Source organism: Chlorocebus sabaeus, chromosome 6 (assembly GCF_047675955.1).
Source record: "Chlorocebus sabaeus isolate Y175 chromosome 6, mChlSab1.0.hap1, whole genome shotgun sequence".
In the NCBI taxonomy this organism is placed as follows: Eukaryota; Metazoa; Chordata; class Mammalia; order Primates; family Cercopithecidae; genus Chlorocebus; species Chlorocebus sabaeus.
The window spans coordinates 21,578,713-21,603,636 of NC_132909.1; the positions used below are offsets into that span (position 1 = coordinate 21,578,713).

The 24,924-nt window shown below is 42.1% G+C and overlaps 2 protein-coding genes across 12 annotated transcripts in view; one reads left to right on the forward strand and one right to left on the reverse strand.

Moving 5' to 3' along the window:
- Positions 1-24,924, forward strand: part of ZNF569 (zinc finger protein 569) — a 98,015-nt gene that overhangs the window by 8,766 nt on the left and 64,325 nt on the right. For 2 of the 4 annotated variants that reach the window (XM_073016541.1, XM_073016543.1), the window contains exon 3: positions 24,103-24,220. The exons of 1 other annotated variant lie outside the window; for it this stretch is intronic. The gene's annotated coding sequence lies outside the window, so the exon portion shown is untranslated. Of the gene's footprint in view, positions 1-24,102; positions 24,226-24,924 lie in introns of all 4 variants that reach the window. One more of the 4 variants, XM_073016544.1, reaches the window with a different exon arrangement.
- On the reverse strand, positions 1,089-24,156 carry ZNF570 (zinc finger protein 570). 8 transcript variants are annotated; one of them, XM_073016552.1, is made up of 6 exons: positions 23,892-23,999; positions 22,911-22,994; positions 21,993-22,112; positions 16,709-16,835; positions 16,282-16,377; positions 1,089-9,131 (listed from the first exon to the last, which is right to left on the reverse strand). In XM_073016552.1, exons 2-6 carry the CDS (start codon positions 22,941-22,943, stop codon positions 7,777-7,779), a joined length of 1,731 nt encoding a protein of 576 aa, XP_072872653.1. In that variant the 5' UTR covers positions 22,944-22,994; positions 23,892-23,999; the 3' UTR covers positions 1,089-7,776. The 8 variants fall into 8 exon arrangements, with proteins under 8 accessions (XP_072872653.1, XP_072872652.1, XP_072872654.1 ...); XM_073016551.1 differs by lacking the exon at positions 23,892-23,999 and adding an exon at positions 23,734-23,836; XM_073016553.1 differs by lacking the exon at positions 23,892-23,999 and adding an exon at positions 23,638-23,658.

The following is a 24,924-nucleotide window of genomic DNA, read 5'->3' on the forward strand; positions in this document are numbered from 1 at the left end:
GACCTACATCCTAATCAATAACAGAGTCAATCAAATAAAGGTTCATTACACCAGAGCAATGAATTCTCAACCCGGGGCAGTTTTAAGCCCCAGGGGACATTTGGCAATGCCTGAAGATGATTTTGGTTGTCACAATGGTGGGGGTAGGATACTACTGGCATCTAGTAGAAAGAGGCCAAGAATGCTTCCAGTCACTCTGTGATGTAGAGAAGAGTCCTTTGTAACAAAGGATTATCTGGCCCAAAATGTGAATGGTGCTGACTGTGGGAAAACCAGTCCCTAGAACAGTTTGTTAGACTGTGCTGTAGTATGACTTTGCAAAGATACACGGGATAACAAAATAATATATTTTCCTTATTTCCTAGTGTCATGAGTGGTGCAAGGTTAAAGATAACCAGGGGCACACATGCTTGTATCTTGCCACAATGTCAGCCTTTTATTGATGCTAGTTCAATCACAGCAACGTGAGCTACGTGGAGTTCCCAAGGAGGCATTCTCCTTAGTACTTCCCCTTCACTCCGGAGGCAGAGCAGCGCGCACACAGGTTCAAGATACTCCAGAAGTCAGTCAATATTGCAAAGCATATATAATAGTGTACCTTTTTTTTGGTGGGGGGGGGACAGAGTCTCACTCTGTTGTCCAAACTGAAGTGCAGTGGCGTGATCTCAGCTCACCACAACCTCTGCCTCCCGGGTTCAAGTGATTCTCCTGCCTCAGCCTCCCGAGTAGGTGGGACTACAGGTATGCACCACCATGCCCAGCTAATTTTTTTCTATTTTTAGTAGAGACAGGGTTTCACTATGTTGGCCAGGCTGGTCTCAAACTCCTGACCTCGTGATCCACCTGCCTCAGCCTCCCTAAGCGCTGGGATTACAGGTGTAAGCCACCACACCCAGCCAATAGTATACTTAATATATAAACGTTCTTGGTGAGACATTCTACAACAAACAAACGAATATTTAACATCAAGAGGAAAAAGAGATAGGAGAAAGGGTTAAGGAACCAGTCCATGGGCAAAGACAAAAGAGGTCCTAGTCTGGACTTAGGCAGTCCATCAGTCTTGCAAGAAAGAATTTTTGATGTGGCACAGCCTTCCACAGCAGATGCCAAGTTCTTATCACAAGCAACTACAAGATAGTGTCAGTTAAGATGGCATTTCATGCTGCTGAAGGCCTAATCTTTATTGTTACAGAGTCCTCTGGAGAGAACTGATGGTGGAAGAATGTGTTTGTTCATGTGCTTAACTGGTTGGATGCAGTCTTTATTCTTTTTTAATTAAGCAAAATATCTTGTTGGCAAAGTGTTCTATGAAAAATGAAATGGAGTCTTTTTCTAAGATGGAGTTAGGTATGTCAAAGGTGCTCTATACACCTAGTTTCTGATAACTTATTATTTTTTTGAGGCGGAATCTCACTCTGTTGTCCAGGCTGGAGTGCAGTGGTGCGATTTTGGCTCACTGCAGCCTCTGCCTTCCAGGTTCAAGTGATTCTCCTGCCTTAGCCTCCTGAGTAGCTGGGATTAAAGGCGCACACCACCATGCCTGGCTAATTTTTGTATTTTTAGTAGAGATGGGATTTCACCATGTTGGCCAGGCTGGTTTCAAACTCCTGACCTCAGGTGATCTGCCCTCCTCAGCCTCCCAAAGTGCTGGGATTACAGGCGTGAGCCACCACGCCCAGCCTGGTTGTTCTCAATTCTAACTACATCTTAAAATCACCCAAAGAGATTTTTAAAATCCCAATTCTTGGGCTCCACCTCCAGAAATTCTGGTTTGATTTTCCTGGGGTAAAGCCCTGTTTTTATTTTTTTCCTTTTTATATTTCACCAGGTATGGGAAGCTGTGGATTCATAACCTGAGTAAATTAAGGAATTTCACATTATGAGCTCAATTTGAGATGGGCTGGACTGGTGATACCTGGAAGGGGTAAATGAGAATCCACTCTGGAGGCACCTTATGCCTCAGGGAGCATCCACAAATCATTTTTCAGGAACAGTGACCAGCAAGTTGTCACAGATATCCAGCATGCAAGGGGACAGAACCACATGAATAAGATCAAATAGAAACAACAGATAGTATAAGCAGATTCATCTAAACTGAGTAGCTTTGAACTAGGGATGTTGCTTTGGTTTGGGTTCAAGGCCCCCATTCAACATCTCTTAGCCCACAATGGTGAGTCTTCAAGACATATGAATATACATTACAGTGACAGCTAGCCCTTGGTATCTGCTGGCACGTAGATACCATTGCACCACTAATTTCCCATAGAACCCACCCCTCCTCCAAAGTCTTTATAGGAGCCTCTGTTTAGATCATGGGGTTTATTTCCCACTGTGTCCTCTATATGTGGTGCTAGATATTATTTCTTTTTTTTTTTTTTTTGAGATGGAGCCTCGTTCTGTCGCCCAAGCTGGAGTGCAGTGGCGCAATCTTGGCTTACTGCAAGCTCCGCCTCCTGGGCTCACACCATTCTCCCACCTCAGCCTCTTGAGTAGCTGGGACCACGGGCGCCCACCACCACGCCCGGCTAATTTTTAAAATATTTTGAGTAGAGACGGGGTTTCACTGTGTTAGCCAGGATGGTCTCGATCTCCTGAATTCGTGATTCACCCACCTCAGCCTCCCAAAGTGCTGGGATTACAGGTGTGAGCCACTGCGCCAAGCCAATATTGTTTATTTCTAATCAGCACTAATTTCTACCTCTTTTTGTGCTCTTACCTTTGTTTCAGGGGCTGAAAACCTAACAATTTCACTTCCTAGACTACTTGCTAAAAGTCACCTAAAAAGTCAAAAGTCAAAAAAAAAAGACACTGGGCTATAGCTCAGATTACACAAGTATCTCTAGCTAAAGGATATGAATGAGTGAATGAGGCAAAATAGGGAAGAGAAGAAGGGCTTTGTTTTTTTTTTTTTTTTTTTTTTGGAGACAGAGTCTGGCTCTGTTGCCCAAGCTGGAGAGCAGTGGCGTGATTTCGGCTCACTGCTGCCTCTGCCTCGTGGGTCCGGGTCAAAGCAATTCTCCTGCCTCAGCCTCCCGAGTAGCTGGGATTACAGGCACACACCACCATGCCCAGCTAATTTTTGTATTTTTAGTAGAGACGGGGTTTCACCATGTTGGCCAGGCTGGTCTTGAACTCCTGACCTTGTGATCCACCCACCTCGACCTCCCAAAGTGCAGGGATTACAGGCATGAGCCACTACGTCTGGCAGGGCTTTAATTTTTATCTACTGCTTTAACTTTCACTTCAGTGTGTTGGAGTGTGGTGGACAAGCACTCTCCTTCACTCTGCCATCCTGTTTCTTGTTGATATTTTCAACCATTCAGGTATGGATGTCTGAGGCCTCTCTTTGACAGTGATAGACAATTTCCTTGATATTCTTAATTGCTTATTTTTCCATTGACTTATAAATGAGAAAAATATAAAAATGTGAAGCTATCAACAAATTCTGCTGGATATTGATTATAATCACAGTGACTAAGTTAGGCATACATTTAAAAATCCAGAGTCTCTGTGTATTTGTTTCTGTATGCTGCCTGTGTATCTGAAGTAAATTTGTCTCCACCGCTTGCTTCTACTTGTAACAGCCTCATGCCACTTCCCTTCCTGTTTCCTTTCACAGTATATTTTATAAAATAATAACTTTTACTAAATACTGCTGTAAATTTAACATGCATTATGATAAATGCATGTAACAGTTCCAAAACAAAGAATTACCTCCCTTTAACATCTGAGAAAATTGAGTTCAGAAAGAATAGTAATTGGCCCAGAAAAATTCTGGACACTCAGATGGTACACAAAGGGAAATTAACAAATCATGGTGCATATACAATGGGGTCCTAAAAACAATAAGAAGGATGATGGGAAAATTAGGCTTATAAAACCCTTAGCATAAAACGTCATTCTCAAACCAGTCACACATGGAAAGATAGTCTTAAAATTGTTAACAATGGTTGCCTCTGGAAATAGACCATAAATAAGCTTCTTTCTGAAGAAAATGGTGAATACAGGAATACCAGTGGCACACCTGGGGAATGGTAAGAAAGTAACTGACAGGGCACAGTGGTTCACACCTGTAATCCCAGCACTTTGGGAGGTCGAGGCAGGCAGATCACCTGAGGTCAGGAGTTCAAGAGCAGCCTGGCCAACATGGCGAAACCCCATCTCTACTAAAAATACAAAAATTAGCTGGGCGTGGTGGTGCGTGCCTGTAATCCCAGCTATTTGGGAGGCTGAGGCAGGGGAATCGCTTGAACCTGGGAGACGGAGGTTGCAGTGAGCCAAGACCATGCCACTGCACTACAGCCTGGGCGACAGAGTGAGTCTCCATCTCAAAAAAGAAAAAAAAAAAAAAACCTGATAAAAGCAAACATCATTTAAATGTTCTTTATTTTTTTTGCATTACGAAATAGTTTAAATATACAGAAAGACACAGAGAGTAAGAACCGACTCATATACTCACAGTCAGCTTTATCAAATTTTAAGAATTGGCTATACGGTATTTGCTTATTTTTAAAATAAATAAATAATGAAAGATATTTTCATTTGCATCCTTTCCCCAATCTCATTTGTCTTTCTCCCTGCAGGTCATCACTGTTCTGAATCTGATGATTATTTTATGAATTCTTTTAGATTCTTTTCATATAGTATTTAGCCATGAAAAATATACGTAACACTAATTTGCATGTTTTGAAATTGTACATGTTATACTGTATTATACAAAATACTCTAGTTCAGTTTCATTAATACTATTTTTGAGATTTACCCATGTTAACAGAAATATCTCTATCCATTTTAGTTTGCATTCTATCTTGTGTTTAACCTAATGGTTAGATTACTTTCAACTTTTCATTCTCACAAACAGTGCTGCAATGGACCATCATATGTATCTCCTTGAAACACAAGGAGAAACTATGTAGAGGTTTAAACGTGGAATTGCTGGGTCAAAGGTTATTCACATCTTCAACTTTACTAGACATTGCCAAATTGTGCTAAATACAACTACTTCCAATAGGACCGTATGAGTGTTCCTATTGCTCCACATATTTCCAGTAATTGCCACTCTAATGCTTTTGCCAATGTGATGATTTTGAAATAGTTCATTGTGATTTTATTTTGCATTTCCCTTACTACTAGTGAATCCCCTTACTACTAGTAATACCCCCAAATCCAATCTTCTTTACTGGTATGAACCATCATCATACGCAGTTTCTACAAATAGAGTCGATAATTTTCTTGCTGCTCTTAAGAATTTATACCTCATAGATAAATTTCAGAACAAACTTGTGAAGCTAAAGGGCAAAAAAAAAAATAAAAAATACACAAACATTTTGGCTGGAATTGCAGTGAATTTTTAATTAGGAAGAATTGCCAACTTTATCTCTGTAGTCTACGCTATATAATGTTCCTTGATTTATTTTCTTGTTACTCTTCAGTTTTCTGGGTTTAGAAAATCTACTGTTTTATATTTAAGTATTAATTTACATATCTCCACCTCTGGAATTTTACTCTGTGAGAATGTGGCCTTTGTATTGCTGTCATTTCCTCATACCTAAAACAGTGTATGAAAAATACTAATTACTCAATATTAACAGAATGAATGCCTATATTAATATTTGTATATCTGTCTGTTGTTTTCTTCCCTTAATACCCTTTTGATTTCAATTTTGCAACCACTGGATAAAAAATTTTAAAACTTTACATTTTTCTATAGTATGGAACCCTTTACATGCCTTCTAAATTATCAGAATTCAACCATATAATTACCTGGGTATGGTGCTTTTTTCTCTTTTTTGAGATGGAGTCCCGCTCTGTTGCCCAGTTTCGGGGGCAGTAGCACGATCTCGGCTCACTGCAACCTCTGTCTCCTGGGTTCAAGCAATTCTCTTGCCTCAGCCTCCTTAGTGGCTGGGATTACAGGTGTGTGCCACCACACTTGGCTGATTTTTGTATTTTTAGTAGAGACAGGGTTTCACCATGTCTCCAGGATGGTCTCCAACTCCTGACCTCATGATCCACCCACCTCAGCCTCCTAAAGTGCTGGGATTACAGATGTGTGTCACTGCGCCCGGCCAGGGTGTGGTGCCTATTTAAGTGGACCACGTGAATTTCTATGTTTACTGATTTTTTTTTTGTTAATTGTAACCCTTTCTATTCGTTCCTTGATCTAAATATAGGTTCTGCATTCTTCCCAGTGAATTCTATTTTTCTTAATTGGCTTATCCAATTCATTATCTTTAGAAACTTCCTAAGACTGGCTATCAGTGTTATAGTTCCACTACCTAAGTTTATATCTACTACTAAGCTACAGTACAAAGACTGCCATTTATGTTCTAAAATTTTTAGATTTTCCAAATTCCGAACTGGTGTTTTACAGGAATGCTCTACTTTGTCCAATAAGGAATCTTGTTTTGATTGTGAGGAGTATATGATATATTGTAGAGTATGTAAGTTAATATATGTAGAGTATGTAAGATAGTGCCTGATGTGTAGTGGGCACTCAGTATATGTTAGCTATTATCCTTTATTGAATATCTGCTATATTTGACAGACTATATGAAATACTTTACATGCAAATTTCTCATTTAATATGCACCAGTCTACAACAGACACTATTTCACTTAATACTAACATTTCTACAGTACAGTATCCTGTATTATTCCTATTTTAAGATTTAAAGAAAACCCTGAGGTTTAGATAAGCAAATTGCTCAAAGTCACATAATGCCATAGCAGTGTTGGAGCTATGATTTTCCAGAATCTAAGCTCTTCGTCCTGGGAAGTGCCGAGTGCCCAGAGAAGAAGACTGGAATAAAATAAGGCTGAATGGTGTGTAAGAACCAAATAACAAAAAGCCTCGCAGACAATTTTAAAGGCTGTGAATATTAGTCTAAGAACAATAACAAGCAAAAAAAAAAAAAAGTTTTAACTGGAGATAGTAATATGTGTTTTCTTTTCTGTTTTTTTTTTTTGAGATGGAGTTTGCTCTTGTTGCCCAGGTTGGAGTGCAATGGTGCCATCTCAGCTCACTGCAACCTCTGCCTCCCGAGTTCAAGTGAAGCTCCCGCCTCAGCCTCCAGAGTAGCTGGGATTACAAGTGTGCACCACCACGCCTGGCTAATTTTGTATTTTTAGTACAGATGGGCTTTCGCCATGTTAGTCTCGAACTCCTGACGTCGGGTGATCCGCCCACCTCGGCCTCCCAAAGTGTTGAGATTACAGGTGTGAGCCACCGTGCCCAGCCCATATGTTGTTTCTTATACTTTGAAAAGAACAGTTAGAGGCTGGGCGTGGTGGCTTATGCCTGTAATCCAGGCACTTTGGGAGGCCGAGACAGACAGATCGCTTGAGATCAGGAGTTCAAGACCAGCCTGGCCAACATGGCAAAACCCCATCTCTACTAAAAAATACAAAAATTAGCCAGGCATGGTGGTGCATGTCTGTAGTCCCAGCTACTCGGGAGGCTGAGGCACAAGAATTGCTTGAACCCTGGAGGCGGAGGCTGGGAGTCAGAGGTTGCAGTGAGCTGAGATCATCCCACTGCACTGCAGCCTGGGCAACAGAGCAAGACATTGTCTCAAAAATAAAAAAAAAGTTTTAAAAAGAAAGAAATAAAAGATCAGTTTGAGGGCATTGTGGGAAATGGACTTAAAGGTAGCAAAAATAAATACAGGAAGACCTGTTTGAAAGCTATATTAGTAATCAGAGTGAGATGAATCGGACCAAGGTGACAAGATTAAAGATAAGAGTACAAATTCTAGAAACATTTAGGACTCAGGATCTATAGGACTTGGTGATTGACTGGGTTGGGTGGTGACAGTGACTCCCCAATGTGAATTCTCTGGTGATGAGCAAGGTGTGCATGCTGCCTGAAGGTTTTTTTGCATTCCTTACATTCATAGGGTCTCTCTCCAGTATGAATTCTCTGATGTTGGGCAAGGGATCCACAGTAACTAAAAGCCTTTCCACAAACAGTACATTCGTAAGGTTTCTCTCCAGTATGAACTCGCTGATGTTGAGTAAGGGACGAGTCATTGCTAAAAGCCTTCCCACATTCGATACATTCATAGGGTTTCTCTCCAGTATGAACTCTTTGATGCTGAGCAAGGTAGGCAATCTGGCTGAATGCTTTTCTACATTCCTGACACTTATAAGGCTTTTCTCCAGTATGAATTCTCTGATGTTGAGCAAGGTGTGAATTCTGGCTGAAGGCCTTCCCACATTCCTTACATTCATAGGGTCTCTCTCCAGTATGTATTCTCTGATGTACAGTGAGGTATGCACGAAGGCTAAATGCTTTCCCACAGACGTTACATTCATAGGGTTTCTCTCCTGTATGAACTCTCTGGTGTTGAGCTATGGATGATCTGTTGCTAAAAGCTTTCCCACATTCGATACATTCGTAGGGTTTCTCTCCTGTATGAACTCTCTGGTGTTGAGCAAGGTAGGCAAACTGACTGAAGGCTTTTCGACATACCTTACATTCATAAGGTTTTTCTCCAGTATGAACTCGCAGATGTTGAACTAGATGTGCATTCTGACTGAAGGCTTTCCTACATTCCTTACATTCATAGGGTTTTTCTCCAGTGTGAATCCTCTGATGCTGAACAAGATTTGATCTCTGGCTGAAGGCTTTTCCACACTCTATACATTTATAGGGTTTCTCTCCAGTATGAATTCTTTGATGAAGAGTAAGGGATGAACTCTGGCTGAAGACTTTTTCACAGTCATTACATTTCAAAAGTTTCTTCTCTGCACAGACACTCTTGGGCTTAATAGCCATTAAATTTTTTTTAAAGCTTCTCTTTTGTGTGTCATGTTTATGTACTTTCTCCTCTTTGGGGATTATCTTTTGTGTACAAAGCAGTGGGTTCTGATGAAAACTTCCCCAAGATTTATATTCTTGTTCTCTTTCATCAACAAGAGGTTCTTCATGAGTGATTATCTCTTCCTTGAAACACGCCTTCTGATTCCCTGGTTGCCTTTCAAAATAGCCCTCACATTTCCACTCTTCTTTCAAACTGGAGTATTCAAGGTTATAGCTTGTAAGTGTTTCGATTATCTTCTGGGATTGATGTTCTTCATAAAAGTCCTGCTTTGGGGTTAATTCTTCAGTCTCACATATAGGCTCCCAGCCTGAAAAGTAATAATAAGAAGAAAATGTCTCCTCTTTGAGTATCAGAAAGTATATTTAAGAAAGTACATCTGTAAAGTAAAATATGTGAATTAAATAGCAAAACCCACAGGAACATTGGCTTTTGCAGTTCTGAAGTATACAAGAAAAGAAACTGAAAACAGGTCATACAGAAACCTAAGAAGGAATAATTAGAGTTATAAAAGAAAAATCAGTAAATCTCAGGGCAGGAAGAAATTAGAGATGTGGTCAGAGCTGGTTACAATTTTATGCCTGTGTTAATAAAATAGACACTGAAATAGTCTCCACTCTTTTAGCTGCTTCATTCAAGAACATTCATTGAACAAATATTTACCTTTTGCCAGATACTATTCTGATGCTTTTAATATCACAAAACAAAGATCATTACCTTCAAGGATGTTATTTTCTTAGAAGAGACAGAAAATAAGTGATAAATAAGTAAATTTCATTTTATGTTAGAAGATACTAAGTGCTTCAGAGGAAGAAAATCAGGGTAGGGGATGTCATGGGTACTGATGAAATTAGAGCTAGGAATCATTAATAAGTTAACATTTAAGCAAAGATTTGAAGAAAGTGAAGAAGTCAGTCAGTCATTCAAGTCTCTGGGGAAAAAGCATTCAGGGAAGAGGTAGCAGCTGGTTCAAAGGCCCAAAAGTAGAAGCATGTCTACTATGTCTGGGGAATATTAAGAAGGCCAGTGTGGCTATAGAGTGAGTAGTAGGATATAAAGTCAGCAGGTAAAAGGTAATGAGATTATTTAAGCTTCACAGGCCTTCGAAGGGAATTTGGCTTTTACTCTGAGAGGGAGAGTGTATTAGTTCGTTTTCACGTTGTTATAAAGACACTACCTGAGACTGGGTAATTTATAAACAAAAGAGGGTTAATCGACTCACAGTTCTGCATGGCTGAGAAGGCCTCGGGAAGCTTACAATCATGGCAGAAGGTGAAGGGGAAGCAGGCACCTTCTTTACAAGGTGGCAGGAGAGAAGGAGAGAGAGAGAGAGGGAGAGAGGGAGAGGGGGAGAGAGAGAGAGAGAGAGAGCGAGCAGGAGAAACTGCCACTTTGAAACCATCAGGTCTCATGAGAACTTCCTCACTAGCATGAGAACACCATGGGGTAGATTGCCCCCATCCAATCACTTCCCACCAGGTCCCTCCCTCAACACATGGGGATTACAATTCAGGATGAGATTTGGATGGGGACACAGAGTCAAACCATAACACATGGTAATATAGTTCCATCCAAATCTCATGTTGAAATGTAATCCCCAGTGTTGGAGGTGGGGCCTGGTGGGAGGTGACTGGATCATGGGGGTGGAGTCCTCATGAATGGTTTAGTATCATCCTGTTGGTACGGTCATGATAGTGAGTGAATTCTCATGAGATCTGGTCCTTTAAAAGTGTGTGGCACCTCCCCCCTCTCTCATACGCTCCTGGCTTTTGCCAAGTGATGTGCCTGCTCTCTGTTCACCTTCTGCCATAATTGGAAGCTTCCTGAGACCTCCTCGGAGGAAGATGCCACTATGCTTCCTGTACAGCCTACAGAACTGACAGCTAATTAAACCTCTTTTCATAGAAATTACCCAGTCTCAGGTATTATGTTTCTTTATAGCAGTGCAAGAACGGCCTAACACAGATGGAGACTCACTGAAATGGTTTGAGTAGAGCAGTAACAGCTGGTTGCTATTCCATGAAGTCAACACAAAATGTGGTATATACATAAAATAGATTATTCAGCCTTAAACGAGGAGGAAATTCTGACATATGCTATAATACAGATATAATTTGAGGACATTACAGTAAGTGAAATAAGCCAATCACAAAAGGACCAATATTGTATGATTCCACTTATATGAGGTACCTAAAGTAGTCCGGCAATATAGCAGACTAGTTTTATAATGACAAATCTTCCTGGTACAAAAAAGCTTATGATTTTGTAGATATAGAAAAACTTTCTTTTAGCTGCATTACCAAGCTGGCAGGAAACTAAGGTAAACTCTCAAAGATCAAACAGACTCTAGAAGGCACTTTCAAGTAAGTAAGGTGGAACTGAAGCTGGGAGCATCAATTTATCCCTGGTGAGTTTGGTCTTAGGCACATCTAACTGGAGTTTTAGGAAAAACAAACACAGAGAATGGGAAAGTGACAGTATGTGAAGAGATAATAGCTGATAATTACCCAGAATCCATTAATGGTCAGATAAAAAAAATCACAATAAATCCCAAGTATAGCAGCTGAAATTGACATCTAGATACATCACATTGAAAATGTAGAATAACCAGGGCAAGAAGAAAGTTCTTGAAAGTTGCAAGGAAGAATATATTAAGAAAACTGACTTTTCAAAAGCAAGAACAGAAGCCAGAAAAGCATGGAATGGTATCTTTAAAGCACTCATAAAAATAATCTGTTGCCAGGCACAGTGGCTCACGTGTGTAATCCCAGCACTTTGGGAGGCTGAGGCGGGTGGATCACCAGGTGAGGAGTTTGAGACCATCCTGGCCAACATAGTGAAACCCCCATCTCTACTAAAAATACAAAAAATTAGATGGGCATGGTGGCGCGCGCCTGTAATCCCAGCTACTCGGGAGGCTGAGGCAGGAGAATTGCCTGAACCCGGTATGGGGAGGTTGCGCTAAGCCGAGATCATGCCACTGCACTCCAGCCCAGGCGACAGTGCAAGACTCCATCTCAAAAAAATTAAAAAATCTGTCAATCTATGACTGACAAGGAAAGGTTCTTGTATGTATGACAGCAAAACTAACATATAAATGAACATAATAATAACAACAATATAAGTTTATATGAATAGTATATCTCTAAAATATTTATAAGGAAATTACTTCAGGAAAAAGTTCTGGGATAGAATGGTGAACAAGGAAAATGACAAACGTGAATTTTTTTTTTTTTTTTTGAGACAGAACCTTGCTTTGTCACCCAGATTGTAGTGCAGTGCCACGTTCTCAGCTCACTGCAGCCTTGAACTCCCGGGCTCAAGCAATCCTCCCACCTCAGCCTCCCAAGTAACTGGAACTACAGGCACACACCCCCATACCCAGCTAATTTTTGCATTTTGTAGAGACGGGGTTTTACCATGTTGCCCAGGCTGGTCTCAAACTCCTGGACTCAAGTGATCCACCTGCCTTGGCCTCCCAAAGTGCTGAGATTACAGCCATAAGCCACCGCACCTAGCCAAAAGTGGATAAATCTAAACAACACTATATGTAATAATCGTCTATTATATAACTTCATAAAGCAAAATAATAGTTTATGGCATTGAAGAAAAACAAGGAATAACTGAAATGAGGGTAAGTTAAGACAGTCTAAGGTTCTTGTATTTTTTTTTTGAGATGGAGTTTTGCTCTTGTTGCCCAGGCTGGAGTGCAGTGGCGCCATCTTGGCTCACTGCAACCTCCGCCTCCTGGGTTCAAATGAATCTCCTGCCTCAGCCTCCGGAGTAGCTGGAACTGCAGGCGCACGCCACCATACCCAGCTAATTTTTGTATTTTTAGTAGAGATGGGGTTTCACCATGTCGGCCACGCTGGTCTCGATTTCTTGACCTCGTGATCTGCCTGCCTCAGCCTCCCAAAGTGTTGGGATTACAGGCGTGAGCCACCACACCCAGCCATAAATGTTAGATTTTCTAAGGTAACCAGTACAGAATAGAAATAGATTGTATATCATTCAAATTAGGAGATGGAGAAAAACCAAGAAACAAGAAAAATTTGAAAAGGTACAATTTCTAAAAGAAAGTGAGACAGTGGAAAATCCAAGTCTATTAACAGTACCAAAACATTTAATAGACCACCATCATTTGGTTAAAAGATAAAGGTTATCAGACTGGCTTTAAAAAAATGTTTATCCAAATACTGCTTATAAGAGAAACACATGGCAAAGTCAGAGAATAAAGGAGTAGAAAAAAACTACATCAAGTAAATATTAACAAAAGGCAAATAAAGCTATAACAATATTAAGTGAACTTTTTTGCTTAATCAGATAATCACGAGATTTAAAGAGAGTAACAATAACATAAGAAAAAATTCACTAGAAAAAGAAAACCTTCTAAAAACATATGACCAAATAAAATACCTTCAAAATACAAAAAATCTGCTGTTACAATTATGAGAAAAAAATTTATGTATTTACCACCAGAGTAGAAGTTTCTTTAACATGTCTCCCAGTAACTGATTGCTCAAAGACATTTTTTTAAAATCCATAAGGACACAGATTTGACCAGCACAGTTAATGAGCTTAATCTAATGAGCATATATCAAACACTGTATTCAATAACCAGAAAATACATATTATATTCAAGGACACATAGAATATTCACCAAAACTAGCCCTAAGAAATAAAGCAAGTCTCAAAATACTTTCAAAAAATGTATATTAAAGAGATCCCATTCTCTAACCATCATGCAATTAAACAAGTACCAAACAAAAGCCTTCAATTTCAAACTTCTAAATAATTCACGGATCAAGAGATCATTGAGAACTAGAAAAATAATAGACAACTTCATCTAATAAGTTTGGAAACTTACATCAAAACTAAAAATATTTAGAAAAAAATACCCTAATTGACTCCAGGAGAAATAGAAAATCTAGAATTTTAGAACATATCAAATTGAATGATTAGTTTAAATTCTTTTAACAATAAAAATTCCAGGCCAAGATGAACAAAGTTCTACCAAACATTCAAAAAACAAATAATTTTTATTTTTCACAAGTGTTTCTAAAGAAGTAAAAGAGAATTTACGAGAATAATCAACCTTGATTCTGAAATCTGACAAGAAGGGAAAACTGAAGGCCAAATTAACTAATAAATACAGATGCAAAACACCCAAACAAAACACTGGCAAATAGCAACTAGCAAAAAATGGACAAGATATAAAGATGGGTTTATCTTGGGAATGCAATGTTGGTTTAACATTTGAAAATGTCTGTAAATTACCACATTAAGAGGTGAAAAACTAAAACCTGGTAAGAGGTAAAATCACCTACAGATGGAGAAAAACATTTGGTAAAACTCAAAAGCTTTCCACAATGAAACTCTAGCAAACAGGAATGAAAGGGTATGTACCAAAAACTTTTAAACATCACAATTATCAAAAAACAAAATATTAAAATATTCTTATTAAGACCAGAAGTGGACAAGAATGCCTGTTATCACAACTTCGATTCATATTATACTGGAGATACAACAAAGGCAACAGAAAAAGAAATTAAGCTATAAGAATTGAAAATGAAGAAATTGCCATTATTCACAAACATGTCTACTCATACATAAAATCCAAACATATCTAAAAATATTAGTATTAACAGGAGAGATTGGCAAGGTTGCTGGATATAAAATCAATGTATATAAAGTTAACTTCATTTCTATATATGAGCCACAAACAGAAAATATAGAAAACATTTAACACAGCAATGAAACTAATATGTTTAATGTTTACAGTTAATCTAACAGAAGATGTGCATAGCCTTTTTTGGAGAAAATTATAAAACATTGAAAAAAGTAAAAAAACCTAAATAAATGGAGAGCTATACCATGTTAATGAATTTTTTAAATTTCCAGAATTGATTACAGAATAAAATTGGAATCAAAACTTAACAGCATTGTGTTGTTTTCTGATCAAAATTTACAAGTTGACCCTAAACTTTATATTGATGGCCAAAAGGCAAACAAGAAATTCTAAAGAATTTAAACAAGCTGTAGAGATGTTCCCTAGCAGATAATTATCCTTCTAATAAACTATTTTTATTAAGATAGTGTGGTACTAGTATAAAGAAAAAGAGATCAATGAAATTGAATAAAGTTTAAAGTCACAACCATAAAAAGACTAAAACTTGATATATTAAGAGGTAACATTCAGGAAAACAGGCAGAGGGAGCATTTATTTAAAAAATATCTGGGACAGAAATTAAATTCTTTTTTTTTTGAGACAGAGTCTCATTCTGTCGCCCAGGCTGGAGTGCAGTGGCCGGATCTCAGCTCACTGCAAGCTCCGCCTCCCGGGTTCACGCCATTCTCCTGCCTCAGCCTCCCGAGTAGCTGGGACTACAGGCGCCCGCCACCTCGCCCGGCTAGTTTTTTGTATTTTTTAGTAGAGACGGGGTTTCACCGTGTTAGCCAGGATGGTCTTGATCTTGTGACCTCGTGCCCGTCTCGGCCTCCCAAAGTGCTGGGATTACAGGCTTGAGCCACCGCGCCTGGCCAAGATACAGAAATTAAATTCTTATTTAACATAATCCTCAAAAATAAGTTCCAATTGGATTATGGACCTAGATATAAAAGGACAATCTTTAAAAGACTATTTTCAGATATCTATATGAACTCAGAACATAGAAGGTTTCTTAAAGTATCAAAAACATAAGCTACAGGTTGGGTGCAGTGGCTCACGTCTGTAATCCCAGCACTCTGGGATAGCAAGCAATGAATTCTGCAGTGGGTGTCCTCTACCTCAGCTCTATCTACCTGGAGATAGCATCAGATGCTTCAGGTTGAAGACTCAGTCCCCAAGACTGCCTACACTTCTGATGCTCTGTAGAGCTCAAAAATTTATAAGATGCCAGGTGCAGTGGCTCATTCCTGTAATCCCAGCACTTTGGAAGGCCGAGGCAGGCAGATCACGTGAGGTCAGGAGTTTGAGACCAGCCTAACATGGAGAAACCCTGTCTCTATTAAAAATACAAAAATTAGCTGGGCGTGGTGGTGTGTGCCTGTAATCCCAGCTCCTCAGGAGGCTGAGGCAGGAGAATCACATGAACCTGGGAGGCAGGGGTTGTGGTGAGCCGAGATCACACCACTGCACTCCAGCTTGGGTGACAGAGCGAGACTCCATCTCAAAAAAAAAAAAAAAAAAGTTTGTAAGACTAGTAAAAGATTTTTTAAAGACTGAGAGGCTTATGAAACTGAGAGGGAATGGGACTTACTAGAAAGGAGATAGGAAAGTGAAAGAAGTGAAATAATTAAAAATAAGAAATGTGGGAGAACATCCTAAATGGCCCCAAATTTTTATAAAAACCTAGAACATCTGAGAAGATTTTGGAAGCCTGAAGAGTGAAGAGGTGATACCTTTGAGTCAAGCTGAGCTGTCACGTGCAAAGATTTTTGCCAATTTCCTCTTCACTAACCTGAGCACAAGCCTTTTGTCAGCTCTCTCTTCACCATCCAGGGTGCTTTTCCTTGTTCCAACAATAATATCACACTTGGTTTGGAAAAGCAAAGTCCTGCAATATATGAAAAAAAAAGTAGAATTTGGTCATGCTGTGGATATTCCAGAACTCACATTCAATCCTTAGATCATCGGGGAAAAGGGAGTTTACAGTAAGCAAAAAGAGAAATGTGTAAAGGACATGTATTAGAAGGATAAGGAAGATGAAGCTTCAGGCATAGGCCAAGAATATGTTCACTGCCAAATCCACAAACACTAACCCATTCGTTTGGCATCGGCAGCAGACATTCAGCCAAACTTTGCAGATATTATCCAAAAATTCACAATAGTGGTAGCAAAGAGCCCCTTTTGAGCAGAAGCTGAATTTTGCAAGAAGATATCCTTACCCAGTGATACTAAGATCCTGTAGTTCTCCAGCATCACATTACTATACAGGTGTCTTTGAGAAGAATCCAGACAATCCCATTCTTCTTGGGAGAAGTCTACAGCCACATCTCTGAAGGTCACCAACTCCTGAAATGAAATAAATGAAAGAACCTTATCTCTTACCATATTCACCTCATTTCCTCTGCCCTAGGCACACTGGGCCCTCTGATATTACATTCTCAAATATGTAACCATGTTACCATATTTGTACTCAGGGCCTTTGTATGTCTCAGATTATTCCAGTATAAAATAGTAATGTTTCAACCCCAATTTCCTAACCCTCCACAGCACTTAATTATTTTAATCATTGCCCGTTCTTCACCCTCCTCAACTAAAATTTAAGCTCCATGAGGGCAGATTATGTTTTGGCTTTGGTCACTGCTTTATCCCCAGGTACAGAATAGAATCTGGCACACCTGAAGTATTCAAATATTGACTAAGTTGAATTAATCAATGAGTGGCTTGAAGAAAATTTCAAGAAGCTAGAAAGGGATCAAAAATAATCCCAGAAAGTATTCGCTGTATCTCTGACAACTGTACCAAACCAAGCAGAGCAGAGCATCAATTCCATTAAAATTCAAATACTTTAATGCAGAGTTCTCAAAATTTTGTGTAAAGAAATGGGTGTTCTACTCATAATATTGCTTCCACCTATAGGGGTTAGAGAAAGTTCTTAAAAACTTGACACTGAGCTGGGCTCATGCCTGTAATCCCGGCACTTTGGGAGGGCGAGGTGGGTGGATCACCTGAGGTCAAGAGTTCGCGACCAGCCTGGCCAATATGGTGAAATGCTGTCTCTACTAAAAATACAAAAATTAGCCAGGTGCGTGCCTGTAGTCCCAGCTACTCCGGAGGCGGAGGCAGGAGAATCGCTTGAACCCAGGAGGCGGAGGTTGCAGTGAGCCAAGATTGTGCCACTGCACTCCAACCTGGGCAACAGGGCGAGACTCCATCTAAAAACAAAACAAAACACAACAAAACAACAAAACGTGCTGTTGTGATGCTGTTGGATTCCAGGTTTCTATAATGTGACCACTTGCTGATGAAACAAACATTCATTATATGTGTATGTATTAATTTTTTACAAAATTAAAAGATGTGAACCTGGCAATGCAACTTTTTGCATTTGACACAATTTTGTTACAGTTAAAGAAACTGTCTCTAGGCTGGGTGAGGTGGCTCCCACCTGTAATCCCAGCACTCGGGAGGCCAAGGCGGGTGGATCACTTGAGGTCAGGAGTTCCAGAACAGCCTGGCCAACATGGTAAAACCCTGTCTCTATTAAAAATACAAAAATTAGCTATATTTTATATTTTATAGGTGCTATATATTATAGCACCTATAATCCCCAGTACTCGGGAGGCTGAGGCAGGAGAATCGCTTGAATCCGGGAGGCAGAGGTTGCGGTGAGCTGAGATTGTGCCACTGCACTCCAGCCTGGGCAACACAGCAAGACTTTGTCTCAAAAACAAAACAAAACAAAACAACTTCTACAGAAGCAAAATTCTTCAACTTCAACACTCAGTAACCTTTTTTCTTAATTATAGGAAGTAGGCAAATCTCTCCCTCTCTGCTCCTGTTAACAATGCTTCCTGTTTTCCTTAGCTTATATAAATACATATAATAAATGTATAAATATCTATATACAACATACATACTTTCCACTGATTCTTTATAGTCAACAAAAATAATTTCTATGTCAATATAGGAGTTTACATTCTGATCTTAAAATATTTGACCCCTAACAAATGATAATACTTGGTTTCAAAATCCATTCACAATTATCATCAAACCAGTCTGAAGCAAAACTACAGTTCCCACTTTTTCCTGTTTTCTTTTTGCCCTTAAAGAAACATGGCGGCCGGGCGCGGTGGCTCAAGCCTGTAATCCCAGCACTTTGGGAGGCCGAGACGGGCGGATCACGAGGTCAGGAGATCAAGACCATCCTGCCTAACCCGGTGAAACCCCGTCTCTACTAAAAAATACAAAAAACTAGCCGGGCGAGGTGGCGGGCGCCTGTAGTCCCAGCTACAGGAGGCTGAGGCAGGAGAATGGCATGAACCCGGGAGGCGGAGCTTGCAGTGAGCTGAGATCCGGCCACTGCATTCCAGCCTGGGCGACAGAGCGAGACTCCGCCTCAAAAAAAAAAAAAAAGAAAAAGAAAAAAGAAACATGGCTTCCAGCTGAGAGGACGACTTCCCCTAACGCCCTGTCACTGATGAATGTTTTCTTCCCCACATTCGTTGTACCACAGCACTTGAAGGTGAGGCAGGTCACCTCTTTGCTCTTGTTTCCAAAATATTTCCTCCTCCCTAAAAGACATCTAGTTTTAAACCTCATGAAATTAGAATATGTCAATCACAATCCTTCCTTGTGATAGGTATCTACTAATTCCTGATAGATAACAGTTCTCTGTCATTCCTTAAATTCTTCAGCATCTGACTCACTGTCACTCTCTTCAATGCCATTCCTATCATTCTTTGGTCACTTCGATATCCACATAAATAATACTCCCTACAACCTAGCCTCTTAGTTCTGTGACCCCTCTCTCCCGGAATAGTCTTATCCTCTACGCTTCTACAGTCATTCATTTCCATGGTCATAACCCAGACCTTGTCAGTACCAGTCAGTACCAAATCCTTCATAACCTCAGTTACCCCACTCTGACTTCCACCTCCTATATCTCAACTGTTGCCCTGTGGTACCCCAAACTGGATAGTTTCTTGACTCCACCAGAAGTCAAATTCTGGAGAAGTACAATTCATTGTTCTTACCACTTTTTACCACTTTGTCACTGTTCCTCATCCCTGAGTACCCTCACTTCCCAGCACAACCATCTGTTATAATCACCCCCTGCATATGCCCTTGCCTTCCCTGCCCCTCTGTCACTTAACTGTACTCACTTGGTTAAACTGCAGCCATCTTTCTGCTTACTCTGTGCCTGTACCCTGCATAGCTGAACTCTGCTGGAGAAAATCATACCAACGATGCAAATTAGTCTCACTTTAAATTCATGATCACTTAACCTCAAGTGGGCCAAAATGCTGCATGATACATTTCCCTAGTCCATTCATCCCTTCACTCTGCTAAATGACCATTTGATACTATCCCCTCTCTCCTCACACCTTCAAGATCTCCTTCCCCATGCTCACTCTCAGCTGACAATCTTACTTTTTCTCTGAGAAAACAAAACCCATTGAAAGATAATTCCCACAAACTCCCACCACATCTACACATCCACCTGCACCTGTGCTTCTATACCCTAACATGCCCTTATTCCTATAACCGAACAACCCACTTTCCTAGAAAAGGCCACTTAGCTCCTCTTACCTACTTAAGCACATTGTTCCAGCAATTCCCTTTTCTCTATTTATCTTCAAATCTCCCTTTCTACTGAATCTTTAGCATCAGCCTGGCAACATATATCCATCTTTCTGAAACTTTGTCAATTATGACTTTCTCCTTCAGTTACCACCCATTTCTCTTTTTTTTTTTTTTTTTTTGAGACAGAGTTTTGCTCGTTGCCCAGGCTGGAGTGCAATGGCACAATCTCAGTTCATTGCAACCTCCACTTCTGAGGTTCAAGTGATTCTCCTGCCTCAGCCTCCCGAGTAGCTGGGATTACAGGCATGTGCCACCACGCCTAGCTAATTTTTTGCGTTTTTAGTAAAGATGGGGTTTCCGCATGTTGGTCTGACTGGTCTCCAACTCCCTCACCTCAGGTGATCCGCCCGCCTTGGCCTCCCAAAGTGCTGGGATTACAGGAGTGAGCCACCACGTCCGGCTCTCTCCTCTTATAGCTAAACTTTTTTTTTTTTTTTTTTTTTTTTTTGAGACAGAGTCTCGCTCTGTCGCCCAGGCTGGAGTGCAGTGGCCGGATCTCAGCTCACTGCAAGCTCCGCCTCCTGGGTTGACGCCATTCTCCTGCCTCAGCCTCCCAAGTAGCTGGGACTACAGGCGCCCGCCACCTTGCCCGGCTAGTTTTTTGTATTTTTTAGTAGAGACGGGGTTTCACCGTGTTAGCCAGGATGGTCTCAATCTCCTGACTTCGTGATCCGCCCGTCTCGGCCTCCCAAAGTGCTGGGATTACAGGCTTGAGCCACCGCGCCCGGCCATAGCTAAACTTTTTGAAAGAGTGTTCTATGCTCTCTGTCATTTCCACCCACCCTCTGCCTATAAATAATGAACTCATACAACTTATGTATTAACAGCATCACTTTGGCTGCTCCACTGAGAACAGACTAAAAGAGAACAAGAGTGGTGGTAGAGAGAGAAGTTAGGAGAGTACCACAGTAACACAGGTGAGAGATGATGGTTCAGAACATAATGGAAGCAGTGGTGATACTAAAAAGTACTCTGGGCTGGATGCCGTGGCTCACGCCTATAATCCCAGTCTTTGGGAGGCCAAGGCAGGTGGATCACAAGGTCAAGGGAGAGAGAGACCATCCTGGCCAACATGGTGAAACCCTGTTGCTACTAAAAATACAAAAATTAGCTGGGCGTCGTGGCGCATGCCTGTACTCAGGAGACTGAGGCAAGAGAATCGCTTGAACCAGGGAGAGGCGAGGGTTGCAGTGAGTCGAGATCATGCCACTACACTCCAGCCTGGCTGACAGAGCGAGACTCCATCTCAAAAAAAAAGTAATCTGATTCTGGATGTATTTTGAAGTCTCTGATTTCCTGATGGAAGATTTTTAGCTTAATCAATGGAGCTAGGGAAGTACCTAAGAGTTTCCTAGTTGAGTTCCCTAATTCTATCCTTGTCCCATTCAGTTTATTCTCAGTAGCAGCCAGAGTGATCCTACCAAATGAAAATCAGTTCATGTCATTCATGTTCCAAAACCACCAGTGGTTCGTTTCACTCCATTTGTAAGATGTTTGCATTTGAGATATCTCTTATGCAACCAAATGAAGATGTTAAGTAGGCAGTCAGGTATACAACTCTAGAGTTCAAGAGAGAGGTCTGGGCTGTGTACAGTTTGGTAGTTGTTGGCATATACATGGTATTTGAGGCTATGAGACAGGATGAGATCACCAAGGTAGTAAGTGTAGATAGAGAACAGGATGAGGGACTAAGCACTGTGACACCCAGTGGTAATGCGTGCTTACCAAAAATTAGAATGAATGAATGTTGTTTGGTTAGAAACTAGAGTGAGGAAGTTGGTCTGTATCCGTATCTGAGGGAACAGTATCCCAGGCAGAGGGAATAGCAAGTGCAAGGCCATGCATTAAGAATGTACTTACTGGCAGCCAGCCGCAGTGGCTCATGCCTGTAATCCCAGCACTTTGACAGGCTGAGGCGGGCGGATCACGAGGTCCGGAGAACAAGACCATCCTGGCTAACATGGTGAAACCCCATCTCTCCTAAAAATACAAAAAATTAGCCGGGCATGGTGGCGAGTGCCTGTATTCCCAGCTACTTGGGAGGCTGAGGCAGAAGAATGGTGTGAACCCAGGAGGCGGAGCTTGCAGTGAGCCGAGATCGCGCCACTGCACTCCAGCCTGGGGACAGAGAGAGATTCCGTCTCAAAAAAAAAAAAAAAAGAATGTACTCGTTGGCCAGGTGTGGTAGCTCATGCCTGTAATCCCAGCACTTTGGGAGGCTGAGGCAGGCAGATCACCTGAGGTCTGGAGTTCGAGACCATCCTGGCCAACATGGTGAAACCCTGTCTCTACTAAAAATACAAAAAATTAGCCAGGTCTGGTGGCACGTGCCTGTAGTCCCAGCTACTCGGGAGGCTGAGGCAGGAGAACTGTTTGAACCAGGGAGGCGGAGGTTGCAGTGAGCCCATATCGCGGCCTCTCCAGCCTGGTGACAGAGTGAGACTACATCTCAAAAAAAAAGAAAGAAAGAAAGAAAGAAAGAATGTACTCACCACATTACAAGGAAGCTAGTGTTGCTGGAACTGAGTGACTGAGTTAAAGACAGGGTGAGAAAAGTTAGATGAAGTCAGAGGGACAGTCAGGGACCAGACTATGCAGGGCCCTGCAGGTCAAGACAAGGACTTAAGCATTTATCTTGAATAAGATGGGAATCCAGTGGAGAGTGTTCATAAGTGACATGACTGGTTACCCAGAAACGTTTCAGCAGAAGGAAAATTAGTATCTGCTTGTTCTGAAAAGCAGACAGGTATTCAGGAAATAGAGAAAACACCAACGCACCTGGTACATGGCTTTAAGAAGCCCAACAGCCATTCTTTCTCCCTCCTTGCTCTTCTCTTGGGAAATGGCAGTGGCCTCAGATGACTGAGATGGGGAAAAGAACATGAGAAACTAGACTTTTCTTGCAGCATCCAGAATCACCAGTCTAGACTTTTTAGGATTCTCTTTCCTCCTCTTGCAACCTTCCCTCCAATATAGAGAACATAATGGAGACCTAGGAGTTTGTTTGCATACAATTTAACTCATGCCTAAATCATTTTCCAATTCCTTAGCTTAACACCAGATGTTCTAGGTTTTACAAATACAGACTCAGAGGAATGTAAGCTTTCACATAAAGACACAGAACTAATAAATAAGAGCACCAAGATCAAATAAAAGAGGACCTGACCCCACAGTCCTCCTCTCCAATAAATCAGTGATTCTGAAACTTGGTGGCACATTGGTATGACTTGAGCTGGCTTTAAAAGCCTCTCGGTGGCACACAGTCTCTCATTCAATGCCCCACATAATCAGAGTCTGATACAGTGCCAACCACCGTCTTACCCACGCCACAGTCAGAGGCCATGGGTATGGACTGTCTCACACGGGCACCCTTTCCCATACCGGCAAGGCTCAGACACCAGGGTATCTATCACAAGCGACAGTCTCACAACCCAGTCACAAAGAGGCCGCGGGTATCGGCCCAACAAGGGGCAGCGAACACTCGCCCGCTCCCCCCCCAACTCACAGCCTCACACTCCACGGTGCCACTGACTCCCTCGCACCCAGTCACACAGGACGTGGACAGGCACACGCGGTGACAGCCTCGCACTACGGTACCAACCTCCACTTGCACCGGAGTCACACAGAGGGCCTGGGACGAGCTTCCGGAGAACCACACGCCACTCCTCAGCCCACTCCCTACCTGCAGATCAGAGCTGGGGGAAGAGCCCGTTCCCGCCCCAAAGGCTCGGGGAATCTGCGCTCGGATCACACCCTTACCCTGAGTTGGATGGAACCCAGCCCCTACGGGCCCGGAAAGAAGCGCCTCAGCTGCCTCCGCCCCCGGAGGACACAAAGGGGCCGCGGGCCCAGCTCCCGCGGGGGCCGCTGGGAAACGTAGTCCGGAGTAGAAAAGGTCGCGGCGCCGTACCGTCTGGCAGCAACAGGGCAGCTCCGCGCAGGGTTTGTAACACTGCCCCCTCCCCACCAGGTCCTCCCACGCTGGCCTCTTCCCCTGCCTTCCAGAGAGCCCGAAAGTCCGGATTCCCTGCAGCTCCGAGCCTGGCTGGGTCACAGGGACGGGACCCAGCGTTACACTACAGTGGCTGGTATGGTAGGCACAAGCGCTCCGCGCACTCCTCTTAGCAACCAGGGCGGGGAGTTGAGAACCGCGGGTTGGCCGCAGGGAAAAGGTTTGTGCGTGTGAACGCGCTAGTGGCGCGTCTACTCAAAATGGGCGGGAGGCGAATTCCTAGAATTGTGCTGGATACCCGAAAAGGGGGGCGGGGGGCGAGGGTGCGAGGAGGTAAACTGCGCAAGCGTACTACACTCCTGGCAGCCTCCCACTGGCTACCCTTGGCCAGGCGCGGTGGCTCACGCCTGAAATCCCAGCACTTTGGGAGGCCGAGGCGGGCAGATCACGAGGTCAGGAGTTCCAGACCAGCCTGACCAACATCGTGGAATCCCGTCTCTAATAAAAATACAAAAGAATTAGCCGGGCATGGTGGCACGCGCCTGTAGTCCCAGCTACTCAGGAGGCTGAGGCAGGAAAACTGCCTGAACCCGGGAGGCGGAGAGGCAGAGGTTGCAGTGAGCCGAGATCGTGCCACTGCACTCCAGCCTGAGCGACAGAGCAAAAGTCCGTCTAAAAAAAAGAAAAGAAATAAAGAAAAAGAGAAAAAACCGCCAGACCTCAAATGATCCGTCCGCCTTGGCCACCCAAAGTGCTGGGATCACAGGCGTGAGCCACCACGTCCGGCCTATTATCTCTTTATTAAAGGTATTAAGACAGGCCCCGTGCGGCTCATTCCTG

What these genes read in the sequence shown, in the direction of transcription:
- ZNF570 (XM_073016552.1), bottom strand. Translation starts at nt 22,943, where the DNA reads ATGGCTGTTGGGCTTCTTAAAGCCATGTACCAG. An exon ending in GCCACTGCGGCTGGCTGCCA is followed by an intron (nt 16,836 to 21,992) that starts GTAAGTACATTC and finishes ATTTCATTTCAG; the next exon opens with GAGTTGGTGACCTTCAGAGA. An exon ending in CAGGATCTTAGTATCACTGG is followed by an intron (nt 16,378 to 16,708) that starts GTAAGGATATCT and finishes CATATATTGCAG; the next exon opens with GACTTTGCTTTTCCAAACCA.